At 61.0% G+C, this 15,286-nt stretch overlaps 3 protein-coding genes across 3 annotated transcripts in view; 2 read left to right on the top strand and 1 right to left on the bottom strand.

Moving 5' to 3' along the window:
• The window catches only part of LOC311202930 (butyrophilin subfamily 1 member A1-like), a gene marked incomplete at both ends in the record, with an annotated part of 517,675 nt that overhangs the window by 372,720 nt on the left and 129,669 nt on the right, over nt 1–15,286 (top strand). The window lies entirely within an intron of this gene.
• Nucleotides 1–15,286, top strand: part of LOC311202788 (class I histocompatibility antigen, F10 alpha chain-like) — a gene marked incomplete at its 5' end in the record, with an annotated part of 115,865 nt that overhangs the window by 39,422 nt on the left and 61,157 nt on the right. The gene's annotated exons all lie outside the window — the stretch shown is intronic.
• Nucleotides 1,844–14,931, bottom strand: LOC311202844 (ADP-ribosylhydrolase ARH1-like; the record flags this gene model as incomplete). Its single annotated transcript, XM_084277494.1, has 13 exons — nt 1,844–2,476; nt 3,272–3,455; nt 3,527–3,606; nt 4,347–4,452; nt 4,536–4,634; nt 5,357–5,605; nt 5,662–5,735; nt 7,545–7,619; nt 8,234–8,292; nt 9,050–9,210; nt 10,554–10,629; nt 11,680–11,753; nt 14,748–14,931. The coding sequence occupies 13 exons, from the start codon at nt 14,929–14,931 to the stop codon at nt 2,104–2,106; spliced, it is 1,794 nt and encodes a 597-aa protein (XP_084133620.1). The 3' UTR covers nt 1,844–2,103.

Raw genomic sequence — 15,286 nt, 5'->3', positions numbered from 1 at the left:
TCCCCAGGGCTCAGTGTTGGGTCCAGTCTTGTTTAGTATCTTTATTGATGACCCTGATGAGGGAACAGCATCCACCCTTAGCAAGTACCTGATGATACAGAGGTGGGAGGAGTGGCTGACACGCAGGACACTGCGCTGCCATCCAGAGAGACCTGGACAGGCTGGAGAGCTGGGCAGGGAGAAACCAGATGAGCCTTAATAAAAGCAAGTGTAGAGTCTGGCACCTGGGAAGGAATAACTGCTTGTATCAGTACAGGCTGGGGGATGAGCTGTTGGAGGGGAGCTCTGCAGAGAAGGACCTGGGGGTCCTGGTTGATGATAGGTTGGCCATGAGCCAGCAGTGTGCCCTGGGGGCTGAGAGAGTCAATGGGGTCCTGGGGGGCATCAGGAGGAGTGTGGGCAGCAGGTCGAAGGAGGTGATCCTCCCCCTCTGCCCTGGTCAGGCCTCACCTGGAGTGTTGTGACCAGTTCTGGGCTCCCTGGGATCAAACAGCCAGGGATCTCCTGGAGAGAGTCCAGAGGAGGCTACAAAGATGATGAAGGGCCTGGAGCATCTCCCCTGTGAGGGAAGGCTGAGCTGGGGCTGTTCAGCCTGGAGAGAAGAAGCTGAGAGGAGATCTGATCAATGGGGATCAATATCTGAAGGGTGGGACACAGGGGGACATGGGCAGCCTCTTCTCAGTGTCTGTGGGGACAGGACAAGGGGTGATGGCCTCAAGTTGGAGCACAGGGAGTTCCACACCAATCTGGGGAAGAACTTCTTCTCAGTGAGGGTGGGGGAGCCCTGGGACAGGCTGCCCAGGGCATGTGCAGTCTCCTTCTCTGGAGAGATTCCAGCCCCATCTGGAAGATTTAGGGAGCTGCTTTGGCAGGGGGGATTGTACCTGATGATCTCTTGAGGTCCCTTCCAACCCCTGTGATCCTGGGATTCTGTGATGGGGTGACACCAAAGCCTCCCCAGTGAGACACAGATGGGGTGACACCAAAGCCTCCCCAGTGAGACACATCTCACCTGACACTGAGTTACTCATTCAGGGTCAATTTTGACTCTCCAACAAGCTCCTCCAGCTCCCAGCCTGGCGCCCTCCAATGTCCAACTGGTCCCTGAGCACAATGTCACGTGGTTTGGATATCCTTGTCATGGGATTGTCATCCTGCCTTGGAGTAATTAAGCCTGGGAACCCATCAGCCTCAGATTGTCATCCTTCCTTAGAATAATTAAGCCTGGGAACCCATCAGACATGGGCTGGGAAACCCCAGCATCCAACCTCCAGATGGGCCCATCACCACTGTGGTGTTTAACAGTGCTGGGCCACCATCTCCTTGGGATCCCTTGACTCCCAGACCCCTTGGGCACACCACCTTTGGGGTGATTAACCACAGTGGTCCACCCCTCCTTCAGCCCATCACCCTCTGGATGCTGAGCCCTGGGGGCCCAGCACTTTGTCTTTCAAAAGACCTTCAGGCTGTGGTGCCCACTAAGGTGCCCACAAGAAGCCACCAGAAGAGTCTTCTACCATCCTGGGTGGCATCTGCAGGGCTTGTGGGCTCCTTCCTCTCCACCCATCACTGATGATGATGATGAGCCCACCCTTTGAACATGGGGCCCAAGTTCTGGGCTACCAGGAGAAGAGACTGAGCAACTGTGAGAGCCCAGTGAAGGGCTCCTGAGCTGCCCCATGTCTGGATGCCTCTTGGAGAAGCTGGTCAGCCAGAACTGACCAGCCTAGAGAAGGTTTGGCTGCAGGAGGTCTGCCCATGTGACATCTCAGCCATGGCAGTGACAGGACAGGAGGTGCAGGACACAAATCTGGACAGACAGTGATTTGGGAAGATGCTTTTTTACTGTGGGGGTGCCCAAGGCTCTTTGGGGAGATTCTGGGGTGTCTAACAGTGGAGGGAAGTAGGGCCAGCAGGATGGGGCTGTGGTGGTCTCCAGGGCTTCTTTGAGCCCTTGAAGGGCACTGCTTGCCCCTAGGATCTCCCAGGGCTGTTTGGGACCCCTTCAGGACCCCACAACAGTCCCAGCTCCCCCCGGGGTACAATGGTGTTTCCCTGGGCAGGGGACAGGAGGTGGCACAGGCCAGAGTTGGGGGGGGGGGCTCAGCATCCCCCCCAGGCCAGCGTGTGGAGGCGGTGGGCAGCATCGCGCAGCCGCCCGCGGTGCTCGAGGCAGCGGTGCAGCCCGGGGGGGACCTGGGCCAGCCCCCAGCGCAGCCCCCAGCACCCCGCGGCGATGGTCCCCGTCGAGTCGCTGTCCCCGCCGTGCAGCACCCCTCTGGCACAGAGGTCCTCCCAGCGCCCCCCGGCTGCCAGCAACGCCTCCAGGGCCACCATGGGCGCATCGTGGCCGCTGCGCCCCGGCCACCCCTGCAGTGCCCAGCCCAGGTACGCTGCGTCCCGCTCGGCCGGGGAGGGCAGGGGGGGCAGCGTCGCTGGGCCACCGCCCTCCAGAAGGCCCCGGGACTCCAGGTACCTGCGGGGACATGGAGGTCAGTGGGAGCACTGGGGGCCCTGGGAATGCCGGGGGGCAGCAGGGACGTGGGGGGATTGGGGGCAGCAGGGACAGCAGGGGAATGGGGGAAGTGGAGTCAGTGGGCATGTAGTGTCACTGGGGTCACTGGGGTCACTGGTGACACCGGAGCGGTGGATGCAGTGGGGACACCGGTCACAGCAGGGAAACCAAGAGCACTGGGGATACTGGGGACACTGGTCAGCACTCCTCAGACACACTTCCAGTGTTGAGGGTGGCAACACTGGGGGGGTCCTAAGGATACTGGAGGGATGTTGGGGACACTGGGGGCATCCTGGGGGCACTGGGGGCAGCAGGGACACAGTGGGCACTGGTGACCCTGCAGATTGACTGGGCACCAAGTTGGGCAGTGACACCAGTGACCGTGGGGCAGGGGACACTGGGGACATCGAGGCACTGGCACAGCACAGTGACACCAGTGACAGTGGGGCAGGGGACACTAGGGACATTGAGGCTCTGGCACAGCACAGTGACACCAGTGACAGTGGGGCAGGGGACACTGGGGACATCGAGGCTCTGGCACAGCACAGTGACACCAGTGACAGTGGGGCAGGGGACACTGGGGACATCGAGGCTCTGGCACAGCACAGTGACACCAGTGCGCTGCGCTGCCAAGACTGAGAATGAGCCTTGTGGCAATGGGTGATGTCAGCGACCCACTGAGCCCCTCCCGGTATCCCCACCACCCCCTCCCAGTGCTCCCAGTGACCCCAGCGAACCCTCCCAGTGCCCCCTCACCGGTGCCAGGCATCCCTGAAGAAGGGCCAGGCCTCAGCATTTTCCCCCACAGCCACCCCGGCACTTTCCACGTAGTCCCAGGCCAGGGGCAGGACCCGCATCAGCTCAGCCCCCCAGCGCTCCGGGGGCTCCCCCCGAGCCCCCAGCGCCCCAAAAAGGGCCACCGCCAGTGCCCCGAGGTACCCTGTGTGGATGGGGCTTTCAGAGGGGCTCCAGCGTGTCCCCCTGCCCTGCCCCCTCCTGCCTGGCACCCACCTGTGGGGTGGTGGTGGGTCATGCGCCCACTCTCGATGCTCACCCGGATCAGCGTCGGCAGCTCCCGGGCGTGCGGGTACCTACACCGGCACCACCCTGTGCCCCCGGGCCGGGACCCCCGTCCCGATGCTGCCCCCCCCCTTGGCCCTGATGTGCTGTTCCCCCATTTGCCCCTCCCCCCATGGCCCATCCCCCACACTCCTGTACGCCAGGGTCCCCCCCATGGCCCCTACCCCAGCCTGACACCCTCATATCCCCACCCCCCAATTCTGACACCCCCATGTCCCCCCCTCCGTGTCCCCGTGTCCTCTTGTCCAGCCGCTCACCCCCATCCCCGTGACCGCCTGTAACCCACCCCAGCCCTTCCACCCCCGACCCCTGTCCCCGCCATGAAACCTCCCCAAGCCCTGACAGCCCCCCCTCCAAGCCCCCAGTGCCCCCCCATATCCCCACCCCCAGCCCTGACACCCCTCCCCGAGCCCCCTGTTCCCCCATGTCCCCACCCAGACCCTCCCCGAACCCTTTGTGCCCCCCATGTCCCCATCCTCAGCCCTGACCCCTCCCTGAACCCCCTGTGCCCCCCCATATCTCCACCCCCAGTCTGACACCCTTCCCCTCCCCGAGCCCCCTGTACCCCCATGTCCCCGCCCAGACCCTTCGTGCCCCCCCCATGTCCCCACCCTCAGCTCTGAACCCTCCCCGAGGCCCCTGTGCCCCCACGTCCCCGCCCCCAGCCCTGAAACCCCCCCACCTCCCTGTACCCCCCCCACGTCCCCGCCCCAGCCCTGAACCCCCCCAACCCCTGTGCCCCCCGCCCCACCTGAGGCCTATGGCCAGGCTCCGCATGGCGGCCCCGCACCCGCTGCCCGTGGGGTTGAAGGGGATGCGGTACCCCGCCGGCTCCCCAGGCCGCAGCTGCGAGGTGCCTGGCAGGGGGGGTTGGGGAGAAGGGTTGGGGCCGTGAGACCCCCTGACCTGACCCCCCCGGCCCCCCCGACCCCCCACTCACCCAGGATACTGGTGGGGCCCGGCTTGCGGCCCTCCATGTCGCTCATGGCAGCCACGTAGCGCTGAGCCAGCTCCTGCAGCAGGGCTTCCCCCTCCAGCCCTGGGGGCACGGCGTGAGGCCCCTCTGGGCGGGGGCACCCACAGCCCTCCCCCGGACCCCTCGAATGCAGGGACATGTGGGCACACCCCCCCACTGATTCCCCCCCCCCCCCCACTGACCCCCCAAAGCTTTCGGGTACAATAGAACCCACCCCCAGGAAAGGGGAGATGGGGAACAGCCCCCATGGGGTTTTGGGGGGACATTCAGAGACTCTCTGGAGCCCCCACCCGTCAGGGGGTGGTTGGGGGCACCTAAAAGCCCCCCCTAGTTTGGGGCAGGGTGATAATGGTGACCTGCCCCCACCCCCCCTTCAGAAATCCCCTAAAGGTCCTCCCAAGACCTCCATGTACAGCAGGGAATCCCCACACACACACCCCTCCCATCCCTGGGGTACACTGGGGACCCTCCCCTGTATCTGTGGGGGCCTATGGTGACATTCCCCCCCCATAAAAATCCCCCCAAGCTCTGAGGATCCCCCAAACCCCCCATGTACAGCCCAGGGATATACCCCCTACCCCCCCGCCTCCCATCCCTGGGTTACATTGGGGACCCTCCCCTTCATCTGTGGGGTGCAATGGTGAGATCCTCCCCATAAAATTCCCCCCAAGCTCTGAGGAACCCCCAGATCCCACCCTGTACAGCCCCCCACACACCTCCCCCATCCCTGGGGTACACTGGGGACCCCCCCCCCGCATCTAAGGGGTGCAGTGGGGGGGCACAACCTGTGGCCAGGCCCTCGGCAGTCGCAAGGTGCAGGACGGTGTCATCGCTGACGGGCCACTGCGGGGGCTCGAGGGTGATGGCCCCCAGCCCTCCCAGTTCAGCCAGTTCGGCGTGGATCTGGGCTCCGGAGGTGCAGTACTCCCAGAGACCCCCCCGGTAGCCCAGCGCGTCCCCCACCCCGCTCAGCACCATGGCGGCTTCGTAGGCTTCCAGCGAAGGGACGCTGCGGTGAGGGGCTTCAGGGGGGGCTCAGATGTGGGGGGACACCAGGGCCCACCCCCACCCCCCTCCCTGGGACACTCACGTCTCCTCCATGGCGGGACCGGGTGCCCCTCAGGGTTCAGGCACAGGGCCAGCGCCAGGAGGGTGAGGGTGTCCCTGGGAGTGGGGGGACACAAGGGGGGTCCCCGTAGCATTGGAGGGGGGAGGGATCCCAGGAGGGGTGGTGGGAAGGGAAGAAGTCCCCAGACTGAACTGAGAGGGGGCAGGGGGTCTTGGTGGGGGGACCCAGAGGGACGAGGAGAGGGTGGCAGAAAGCAAAGGGCTGGGAGCCCAAGGAGCCCCCGAATTGGAGGGGGAGGAGGGGGGCTGGGGGTGGTCTCAGCGAGCCCTGGAGGGGGTGGGGGAGCAGAACCAAGGTTCATCCCCACAGAGAAATGTCCCAGATTTATTCCCCTGGGCCACAGTTTTGGGTGAGACCCCCCACCCCACCCCAATCCACCCCTCCCATCCCTCCTGGATTGGGCCCCGCTCCCACCCAATTAAGGGGTTTGGTTAATTAATAAAGTGGCTCATGGCAGTGAGAGGGTCGGTCTGTGGGTCACATCCAGGGTGGGGCTGGACACCCCCAACCCTGTCCCTGCTGACCCCCAGAGATCCTCCCCAGCCCCCCCAGAGCCCCCCAAAGGTCCCAGCTCCCCCAGGTACAATGGGGGACAGGAGGTGGCACAGGCCAGAGTGGGGGGCTCAGCATCCCCCCCAGGCCAGCACAGGGGGGACACGCGCCAGCCCCCCCAGCCCCCCCAGCACTGGTCCCCGTCCAGTCGCTGTCCCCGCCGTGCGGCACCCCCCTGGCACAGAGGCCCCCCCAGCACTCCCGGCTGCCAGCAGCCTCCAGGGCCACCATGGGCCAGCATGGCCGGGGAGGGGGAGGGAAGGGGGGGCAGCGTCGCTGGGCCCCCACCCCCCAGAAGGCCCCGGGACTCAAGGGACCGGCAGGTGAGGGACCCTCTGGGCCACCCAGACCTCCGGGGGTACCCACAACCCTCCCCATAGGGTGACTGTAGGGTGCCTGCAGGGATCTATAGGGTGTCTATAGGGTGCCCACAGGGGATCTATAGGGTACCTATACTGTGCCCACTGGGTGTCTATAGGGTTCTCATAAGGTTCCTGTAGGGTGTCCATAGGGCATCTATAGGGTGCCCACAGAGGACCTATAGGGTGTCATTAGGGTGCCCGCAGGGGATCTATGGGGTGACTGTGTTGTGCCCATTGCGTGTCTATAGGGTTCCCATAAGGCTCCTATAGGGTGCCCACAGAGGATCTATAGGGTGTCTATAGGGTGCCCACAAGGGATCTATGGGGTGTCTATAGGGTGCTTGCAGGGGATCTCTGGGGTGACTATACTGTGCCCATTGGGATCTGTGCTGCCTGGTGCCCCCTGCACTCCCCGCCCATCCCCTGCAGACACAGAAAGGTTCTCAAGAAATGGCTTTTAATGAAAAATCGGAACAAAACAGTAATCAAAGGTACTAACTACAGAATCAACACCCTTCTTCCCTCCCTCCATCCCTCTCGTCCTCTCATTTCCCCCCCATCCCTGCAACAGGGCTAAGTGAGATGGTGGAGCCTGGCAGGGTGTCGTCTTCCATGGGGACATCTGTGTCCACAGAGATGTCACAGACTGTGACAGTGTCCACATCCATAGGGACAGGACAGGTGTCCCAGCCTGAGACACTGTCCACATCCATGGGGACCGGACTGTCTGTGTCTCCACGGGAGAGGATGGACTGTGTGCAGACAGGGAGCGGGTGGTACTGGGGAAGCGATGCTGCTGTCCCCTGATGGCTGTAGGGCAGGAACAGTTGTGCTTGTCCCTGGGGGGCCGCTGGTGTAAGCAGGCTGCTGGGTGTCTGCAGCTGTGTGGTCCCTGAAGCACAGTGCCAGGCAGAGGAGCGATGCCGTGACTGAGCAGTGAGGGGGTTGCCAGAGGCAGACTGGTACTGGAAATGGGGAGCTCTGAGCAGCTGCCGCTTGGCAGATCTGCAGGGGGGAGAGGGAGATGTGTCAGGCTGGGGGGCGGAGGGAATCCCTCAGGCACCCACCGAGCAGGCCCCAAGCATGGACCAACCTCTGGTCTGTCCCAGGTGAGTGGGAGGGTGCAGGGAAGGGCTGCTGCTGCTGCTGCCCTGGCAGGTGGTGGAGGTTGGTGGGTGCTGAGAGAGAGACATGAACACAGACTGGTGACCATATCCCCAGATGGGCCAGGAGCGTGCGCGAGGGCACTGAGAGGGAGCTGTGAGAATATGAGGGGAAAAAACAGAAAGAACCCCAAAAAACCCCACTCCAACACGATTCTTGAAATATTGTTTATAGGCTCAATGCCGCTCTGGCCCCAAACAGCTTCACACCAGGACAGCTTTTTTTTTTTTATAAAATTTAAATATTTAATGCAATAAAATAAATAAATATTTCTCTTTTCACATTTAACAGACAAAAACAGAACAACAAACCCAACCCCATGTTGCAGGGAGTTGGTTGAACTTCAGAAAAGAAACTAAACTAAGAGTCTAAACTAAACTAAAGAGTCTTAACTAAACTAAACTAAGAGTCAGTCCAAGGGGATCACAGTGTGACTGCAGTGGTGCCCGTCTCACAGCAGCTGCTGGTGGATTATGTCCCACACCATCTTCCTGTGGAAGTGAGGGATGTGACTCTGGAAAGAGAAGGAGAGAGAAAGCTGTTACATAGGAAGTCAGGGTGGCAAGGAGGCACAAACACCCGGTTCGTTAGGGGCGGGGAGCGCAGCTCTGCCCTGCTGAGGCCACCCCGAAGTGCCGACCCCAGCAAGCGCGCGCCCGGCTGAAGGAGACTCCCACAACAGCAGAAGCTCATTTAGGAAGCCCCCAGACCACGCCTTGTCAGAGGAGGAACAGGAGAACCAAGCAAGGAACTGCAATGCCCACCCTGTACCCACACACCAGGTGCACCTCCAGGAAGAGGAAATACAAAAGCTTTTGGGCAGAGGAAGTTCCCAGGCCGGGGGCTGGGACAATACCTGGTGTCTGCCCTCCAACACATGATGTTACAACCACCAGCTTATGTGGATTCAAAGCTCTGCTGCCACAGAGAGAGTCACCAACAGCATGAAAAAGGGACTAAAGAGCACCACGTAACCACAAGCCTGAGTTAAGTAGCGGGTACCTAAGGGGGTGCAGTAATGTGTCACCCTCCACAAGTCCAGACAACCAGATACTACGTCCTCCTGCTGTGTGGTGCAGCTACAGTCTACCCACCAAGTGGGACAGGTACGAGTCATGGGGATACTCACAGGTCCCAGATGGAAAGGGATCTCCTCCCTATTTCTGTTGGTCCAGGTGATACACAGTTGTCACTGGTTGACTGGAGAAGGTTGGAAGACTGGACAATGATGGAACACACAGCAAGGATGGAACAGCAGAGTAGGATGGCACGTGGCAGTAGGATGGCACGATGTAGTAGTAGGATGGCACACGGTAGTAGTAGGACGGCACACCGGAGTAGGATGGAACACAGCAGTAGGGTGGAAGACTGGTGTGTGATTTAACTCCAGAGTAGATTCGAGCCATGGTGTAGATTGGAGGATTGTACAAGACTGGAGCAGGGGGGAAGGCTGGAGGAGTCGAGGAGGCTGGAGGAGTTGAGGAGGCTGGAGGAATCGAGGAGGCTGGAGGAGTCGAGGAGGCTGGAGCACTTTGGTGCAGGAAAAAGCAACAGAGAAGAACCACAGTGTTTACAAGCACAGCATTTGCTATTGACACATGTCAGAGCACCAGAAAGGAGACAGTTTATTCCTACACAACTGTCTACATGTGAGTGGGGAGCCACAGCTACAGCAATAGAAATACCTGAAGTACAACGAGACTGTCAAACCCCTGGACAGAAACATCCTGCACTGGTGTCACCACAAAACACAGCAGGCATTCCTGTGCAGAGACCCTTCACACTCAGCTGGGTGACTCTGAACTCGGGCAGACCAGAGGGGCAGGAGTCAAATTGGTCACCTTAGTGTTACCCAAAAGAGAAAACTGCCTCTAAGTTGTGCGAGAAGGACCAGGAGAGGTGGAAAGGAAGAGAGAAAAACCTGGCATCCCCTGTCATTACCTTACATTTCACGTCCCCAAATTAAAATAAAAATCTTCTCTAGTTGGGAGGGGAGGAAGGAAAAATAAAAAGCTACTGAAGGTTCACCTCCCTTAGGACAGCAGCCCAGGAAACCTTGGAAAAACATCCCTATGTGGACTCAGAGACAGATTTTGGGCAGCACAGAGGAAGTTCAGGAATGAAATGGAAAGCAAACCTTTCAGAGAAGAAAGTCAAAGCAAACACAAGGGTTTTACCTGGCACAAGGAGCTGTCTTGTCCCACAGGGAGAGTGTTCCGTTGCCCGAGGGAGTCTCACAAGGTATTTGATCTACGAGAGGAGAGCGTAAGCAAATCAGCCACTGTTAAAGGCAACTGAGGAGGTTGATGAGCTTCCCCAAAGGTCAATGTTTCCTCTCTCCCCTACGTCCCCACATTCCCTGTGTTCTGTTGCTTTAGAACAGGCTCAGATTTTCTTACTGGCAACTGCAGCAAGTTGCCCTGGGCACGAGGTATCGCCAGGCTGAAGCCCAGATTCAACCCCAAAAAGGGTTCTGGGGATCTAACACCCCAAACCAAACCAGTTTCCTTCTGGCCAGCTGGCAGCGGCCGTATCGCAGCTGGAGCTGGCTGCATCCAAGGCAGCTCCGGGACTGAGATGCCGAGCGAAACGCCCGGCCCCGACCCAGCAGCAGCGCAGGGATGCAGGGAAGAGACTGAGTTCCCACCCCAGCACTGCCAGACGCTACCGAGGGGCGATGCCGCCACAGCCCGTCTGTGAGCCGAGGGGGAGAGTCGCACCACACGCCAGGAAGAGCGCAGGAGAAACAAGCTCACGCCCTGACATCAGCCTTACCAGTCTGCACCAGTTCTTCTCCTGGCACACAACTTCTGGGTCTTTTCACTGCAGGCTCAGATGACAGGGCCTGAGTCTGGAACAGAAACAAACAAAGCACCAACCTGAGTTTAACCTGAACACCAGCCCAAGCCAGCGGAAGCTTCCGGAAAGGGAGGCAGCTCTGGTCCGATTTAGGGACCAGGATTTGCTGGCTCAGAGCGCAGCAGAAGGATCTTGGCAGGATCTCTGACCAGCACGCTGCCCTTTGGGTTTGATTGTTAATAGGGGCTCTCCCCCACGCAGGGATTAAACCCCCTCAGGCTTCCTGCCCTGTTCCCCTCGGGCAGCTCCTCAGCATTCCGGAGTTCAGCCCTGACTCTGGCTCGGGGAGAGCTGAGCCCCTCAGAAAGGGGTTTTGTACAAACAAAGAGTCAATGGTGCTCTCAGGGACATATAACAGAGCACGAGGGTTTCTTACTCCTCTCACTCTACGGGGCAGTAAGAAAAAGAACACGGCACCTCCCAACCAAACTAAGGGGTCAAGCAGCTCAGGACTCGTTTATACAGAGCCAAAGTCCTAGGGGAATCCTCTCCCGGGCCGCTGGATACCCAACCCAGCAGAGAGGGCTTTATCCAGAGGAAGCAGGCGATTCTTCTCCCAAGGTCATGTAGTTTGGATGCTCCTTCCTCAGCTCCACGTGCCAGAGCAGAGCAGGCAAACCTGAGCCAGGCAAACCCAGCACACAAGAGGCGCCTGCTGTCAAGGGCAAAGAAGAGCCTGAGGCTGCACAGGTTCAGGAAAGTCTCTGCTAACCTCTCCCACAGACTCTGCTCCTGGAGCGGCATCGCTGCCCGAAGCTCGGCGTTTCCTTGCTGCCCTGGATGGGACCTTCACCGCAGCAGCAGAAACCTCTTCAGCCTTCTCCTCACACCCAGGGATGGCAGCATCTAAACAACAAAGGCAGGACACGTGACAGCGTGACTTCAGAGGGGGTTCGGATTGCCATTTGCATGGCAGCCCAGCTCCTCAATCCCACCCAAAGCACTGGGATTCATTCCAAGCTGCACACCCTTCTGCACTTTCAGACACCCCTCAGTTTTCCAACGGACACCAAACCCCAGGAGAACCAGGGCTGTGAACTACCTTTGTCATGGGCGCCACCTGGTTGTAGCTTTGGAGGTTCCTGCCCATCAGGATGTTCCAAAGGCGGATGAGAGCTGAGGAGAGAAGACACAGAACAGGGATTTACAACCACGGCTGAGCTTCACACAAGCAAAACTCCCAGAGCTAATTGCTGTAGTTCCCCTTCCAAGCCCCCCTGGGATCATCTCAGACACACTCACAGACACCGCAGAGCATCCCCCGCCTCTCCCAGCCAAGGCTCCGCTGATTATCCCACTAGAGGGGGTGATTCCCTTCTGTTAATGCTTCTTCATGAGTTACACTTGTTCCCAGCACCAAACACATGGCTTTGGCTAACGTGGAAGGGGCTTTGTTTCACTCTGCACAGGTTAACCCCCCCCAAGCCACACACTGCCCTTCAGCGGGGCAATGCCCCTGTGCACAACGCTGAGTTACTTGCCCGGGGGGTTCACCACCCACACTCTCCGGTCCATTCCAACCCCACAACCACCCACCATCTGTGCCTGGGAGCTCCGGGACGCCGGCACCGCTTCAGCCCCGGGAAGGCAGCCCCGTGTCTCCACACGCCCTACGCCGGGACTCCCCCCCAGCCGCTGCTCCCCCTCACACACACACACACACACACAGAGCCCTCTGCTCCTGCCCCACGCGCGCTCCCAGGGCCCGTTTCTTTCCCAACTCCCCGCTTCCCAGACGGAAAAGCCCCCGGGGGGCCAAGGGGGGCGGGGTCGCCAGGGGCCTTCTCGGGGCGGGGGGACCCGCAGCTCCGCTCCCGCCCTGGGCTCCAACGCCCAGGAGAGGTCCCGCAGGCCGCACCCGGGAGGCCGCGGGGCCTCAGGGACCCGGCGAGGCCCTCGGGCGGCCCTAAGGCCTCGGGCCGGAGCGCTGACCTGGGGGGCGGCCTCTGCAGCGGCGGCGCGGCCGGGGACGGCTCGGGGGGCGCGGCGGGCGGCGGCCAAGAGGCCGCCCAGGGGCCCCGGCAGCCATCGGCACAGAGGCACCGGCAGCCCGCGGCGGGAACGCGCCCGTCCTGCGCCGCGCCCGGCCCGGCCCGGCCCCTCCCACCAGGGGGTGGGGCAGCCCCGCCATTGGCTCCGACCGCTGCCTGTCTGGGCGGAGCTGGGCCGGGCTGGGCCGTCCCTCCCCGGCTCTGCCCCCCGCTTGCCCGGCCCGGCCCTGCCCGGCCGCCCCTCCCAGGGCTGTGCGGGGCAGCCCCGCCATTGGCTCCTCCCGCCGCCTGTCTGGGGAGGCAGAGCCCGGGCAGGAGAGGGGCGGCTCTCTCCTCTCCTCTCCGCTCCTCTCTCTCTCCGCCCCCCCACCGCAGGTTCTGCGGCCCGAGGGACGCAGGTGGGTGGGAGCGGCCGGCGGCCCGGCCCCTGGGCAGGTTCCCCCTCCGGTCTCCTCCCCCCGGCTCAGCGGGGAAGAGGACGGAGACCCGGGGCTTACCGAGCCCTTTCCCCAGCGCTCTCCCGGCGCTCGGCGCCTGTCTCCGCTCCCGCAGCACCGACCGGCTCAGCCATGGCCGAAGGCTCGACTGAGCGAGAGCGGCGGGTGGGCAGGACGCGTGTCCCGGGACACGGAGCGGGGACTTGGGAAGCGTTGAACGGCCCCGCCCGGCACCGGCCGGACCGGCTGCCCGGGCAACGGCGACGCGCGACCGGCCGCCGAACCCGCCGGGAACGGCCGAACCCCGCGGGCGGGAACGGGGCGGGTTTCCCCTGTCCCGCTGGGTTCGGCTGGGTCCCGCAGCCACCCCGCTCCCCCTGCCCTGCCCGAGCCAGAAGGGCGGGGATGCGGGGAGGGAGGGAGGGAGCTGCGCGGGCAGCCGGGCTGAGGCTTCTCGGGGTGCCCCCGGGTTCCCACCCCGAGAATCCCGGCACCCCCTGTGTTTCCCTCACGTTTCTCCTTCCCGGGGAGAACAGGATTCCCCACCGAGGCAAAACTCCTCCGTGTCAGACGGGAGGAGGATCGATCCCTTTGAACAGCCAGCGCTGGGGATCTCCTGCCTTCAAGTCAGGCTGCCAGCACTAGCACTAGATGCTGCCTCTCTCAGCACAGAGCAGATGAAGCCCCCAGCCCCACTTACACCAGCTACAAAGTCCCCACCACAAAGGCAGGGCTTATTCTCCCTGTCATGACTTGTTGGCGCTGGTGGGCAGCGGATCAGCCGGGCTTCCAGGCCATTCTACCTTCCCTTGTTGGAGGAGCTGTTTGTCCATCTTCTTCTCTCCTTGCTGAACATCCTGGCAGAAGGGAGGGAGGGGGAGAAAGAATGAAAAAAGGAGCTGAGGAGCTCAGGGTGTGAAGGGAACGTTTGTGATCTGGGGACAGAGCAAACTGCACAGGCTGTTCCCAACACTCTGGCACGTTTGATGGGGGGGGACGTATATAAGGGAGCATAAGAAATCGCATTTATAATAACTAACACCTCAATAAGAGTAAATTCAATTACTAACTATTGCAAGATGCTTGGAGGGAAAACTGATGAGAACAAAATAAATGGGAGCAAGGCTGTGACTCGTGACCCCAGCATCCCAAGGCAGGTGGCATCTGGGACGGATAAGGAGGAAGCATCAGAAGGAAGGAAGTTCTTGGGATGGATAAGGAGGAGCCCCCTACTCACTCAGATCCCTGTGGGGACAGACAGGGACCATCTGTCAGCAGACAGACAGTCTGTTTCCAGACAGGCAGGAAGCCGGGTAATCCCCCACCCCGGGACCCCGCTCCAGGGATCCGCATCCCTCAAGGGGGAAGGGATCGGGATGTCCCGGGTCAGGGGAAACTCCGGTAGAGGAAATAAAAGAGCCCAGATCCATCTGTCTTTGACCATCTCGGGGTGCACCGCTCCCGGAGGCACTGCAATACCGGGACGATGCGCGGACCGGAGGGAGCAAGCTCCGGGTCCAACTCCCAAGGCCAAAAATCCGTTTAATATAAAGTCCTCTCATCGAGGACGTATCAGATATTAAACTGATAAGAACAGATACTACACTTGATCTTAGCCAAAAGGCCGAGAAGCGATGACTACTGTACACCCAGCACCTCCACACACCCCTGCCGACACTCACACACATCACGGATGCTCGACATCGGCCCCAAAACACCCTCCCGTCCCGCTCGGATTCGCATTCCCCTGCCTATTCCGCCTCTTTCCGCCGGGATCCGCTGCTCCCGGCTCCGGAAAACCGTCGGAGAACTCCGCACCGAGCACTCCCAGCAGCCCGTGCGCGCTCCGCTGCTCTCGATTTGCATGGCCACGCCCCTCTCCAGCCGCTGCTCTGGCCGCTGTCCTCCCCGAGCAGCACCCAGCTTCTTCCTTCCCAGAACCAGCCACAATAAGATGGTCACACAGCCGGTGTGCGGATGCTTTTAGGCATCAAAGGTAAACTAAGGATATTTAGCGATAAGATGGGTTATCAGAACTCGTTATAATCACTAACCAATCAGTGGGGTGTGAACAGTGTGTGTAACCAAGTAGCAGTTTTTCAGCTTGCCGCGTTTGCAGTAACAAATGTCTCTAATCTGTGGGATTTCACCCAATAAACGGCTTCACCTGAAATTCATATCGAACTGGGTGTTGCTCTCTGCTGGTCTCCACAGGGGTTGA

Source organism: Gallinula chloropus (genome assembly GCF_964237585.1).
Source record: "Gallinula chloropus genome assembly, chromosome: 32".
Lineage (NCBI taxonomy): Eukaryota > Metazoa > Chordata > Aves > Gruiformes > Rallidae > Gallinula > Gallinula chloropus.
Note: the sequence above shows the minus strand (reverse complement) of the source record. Positions and strands in the feature narration are given on the sequence as shown.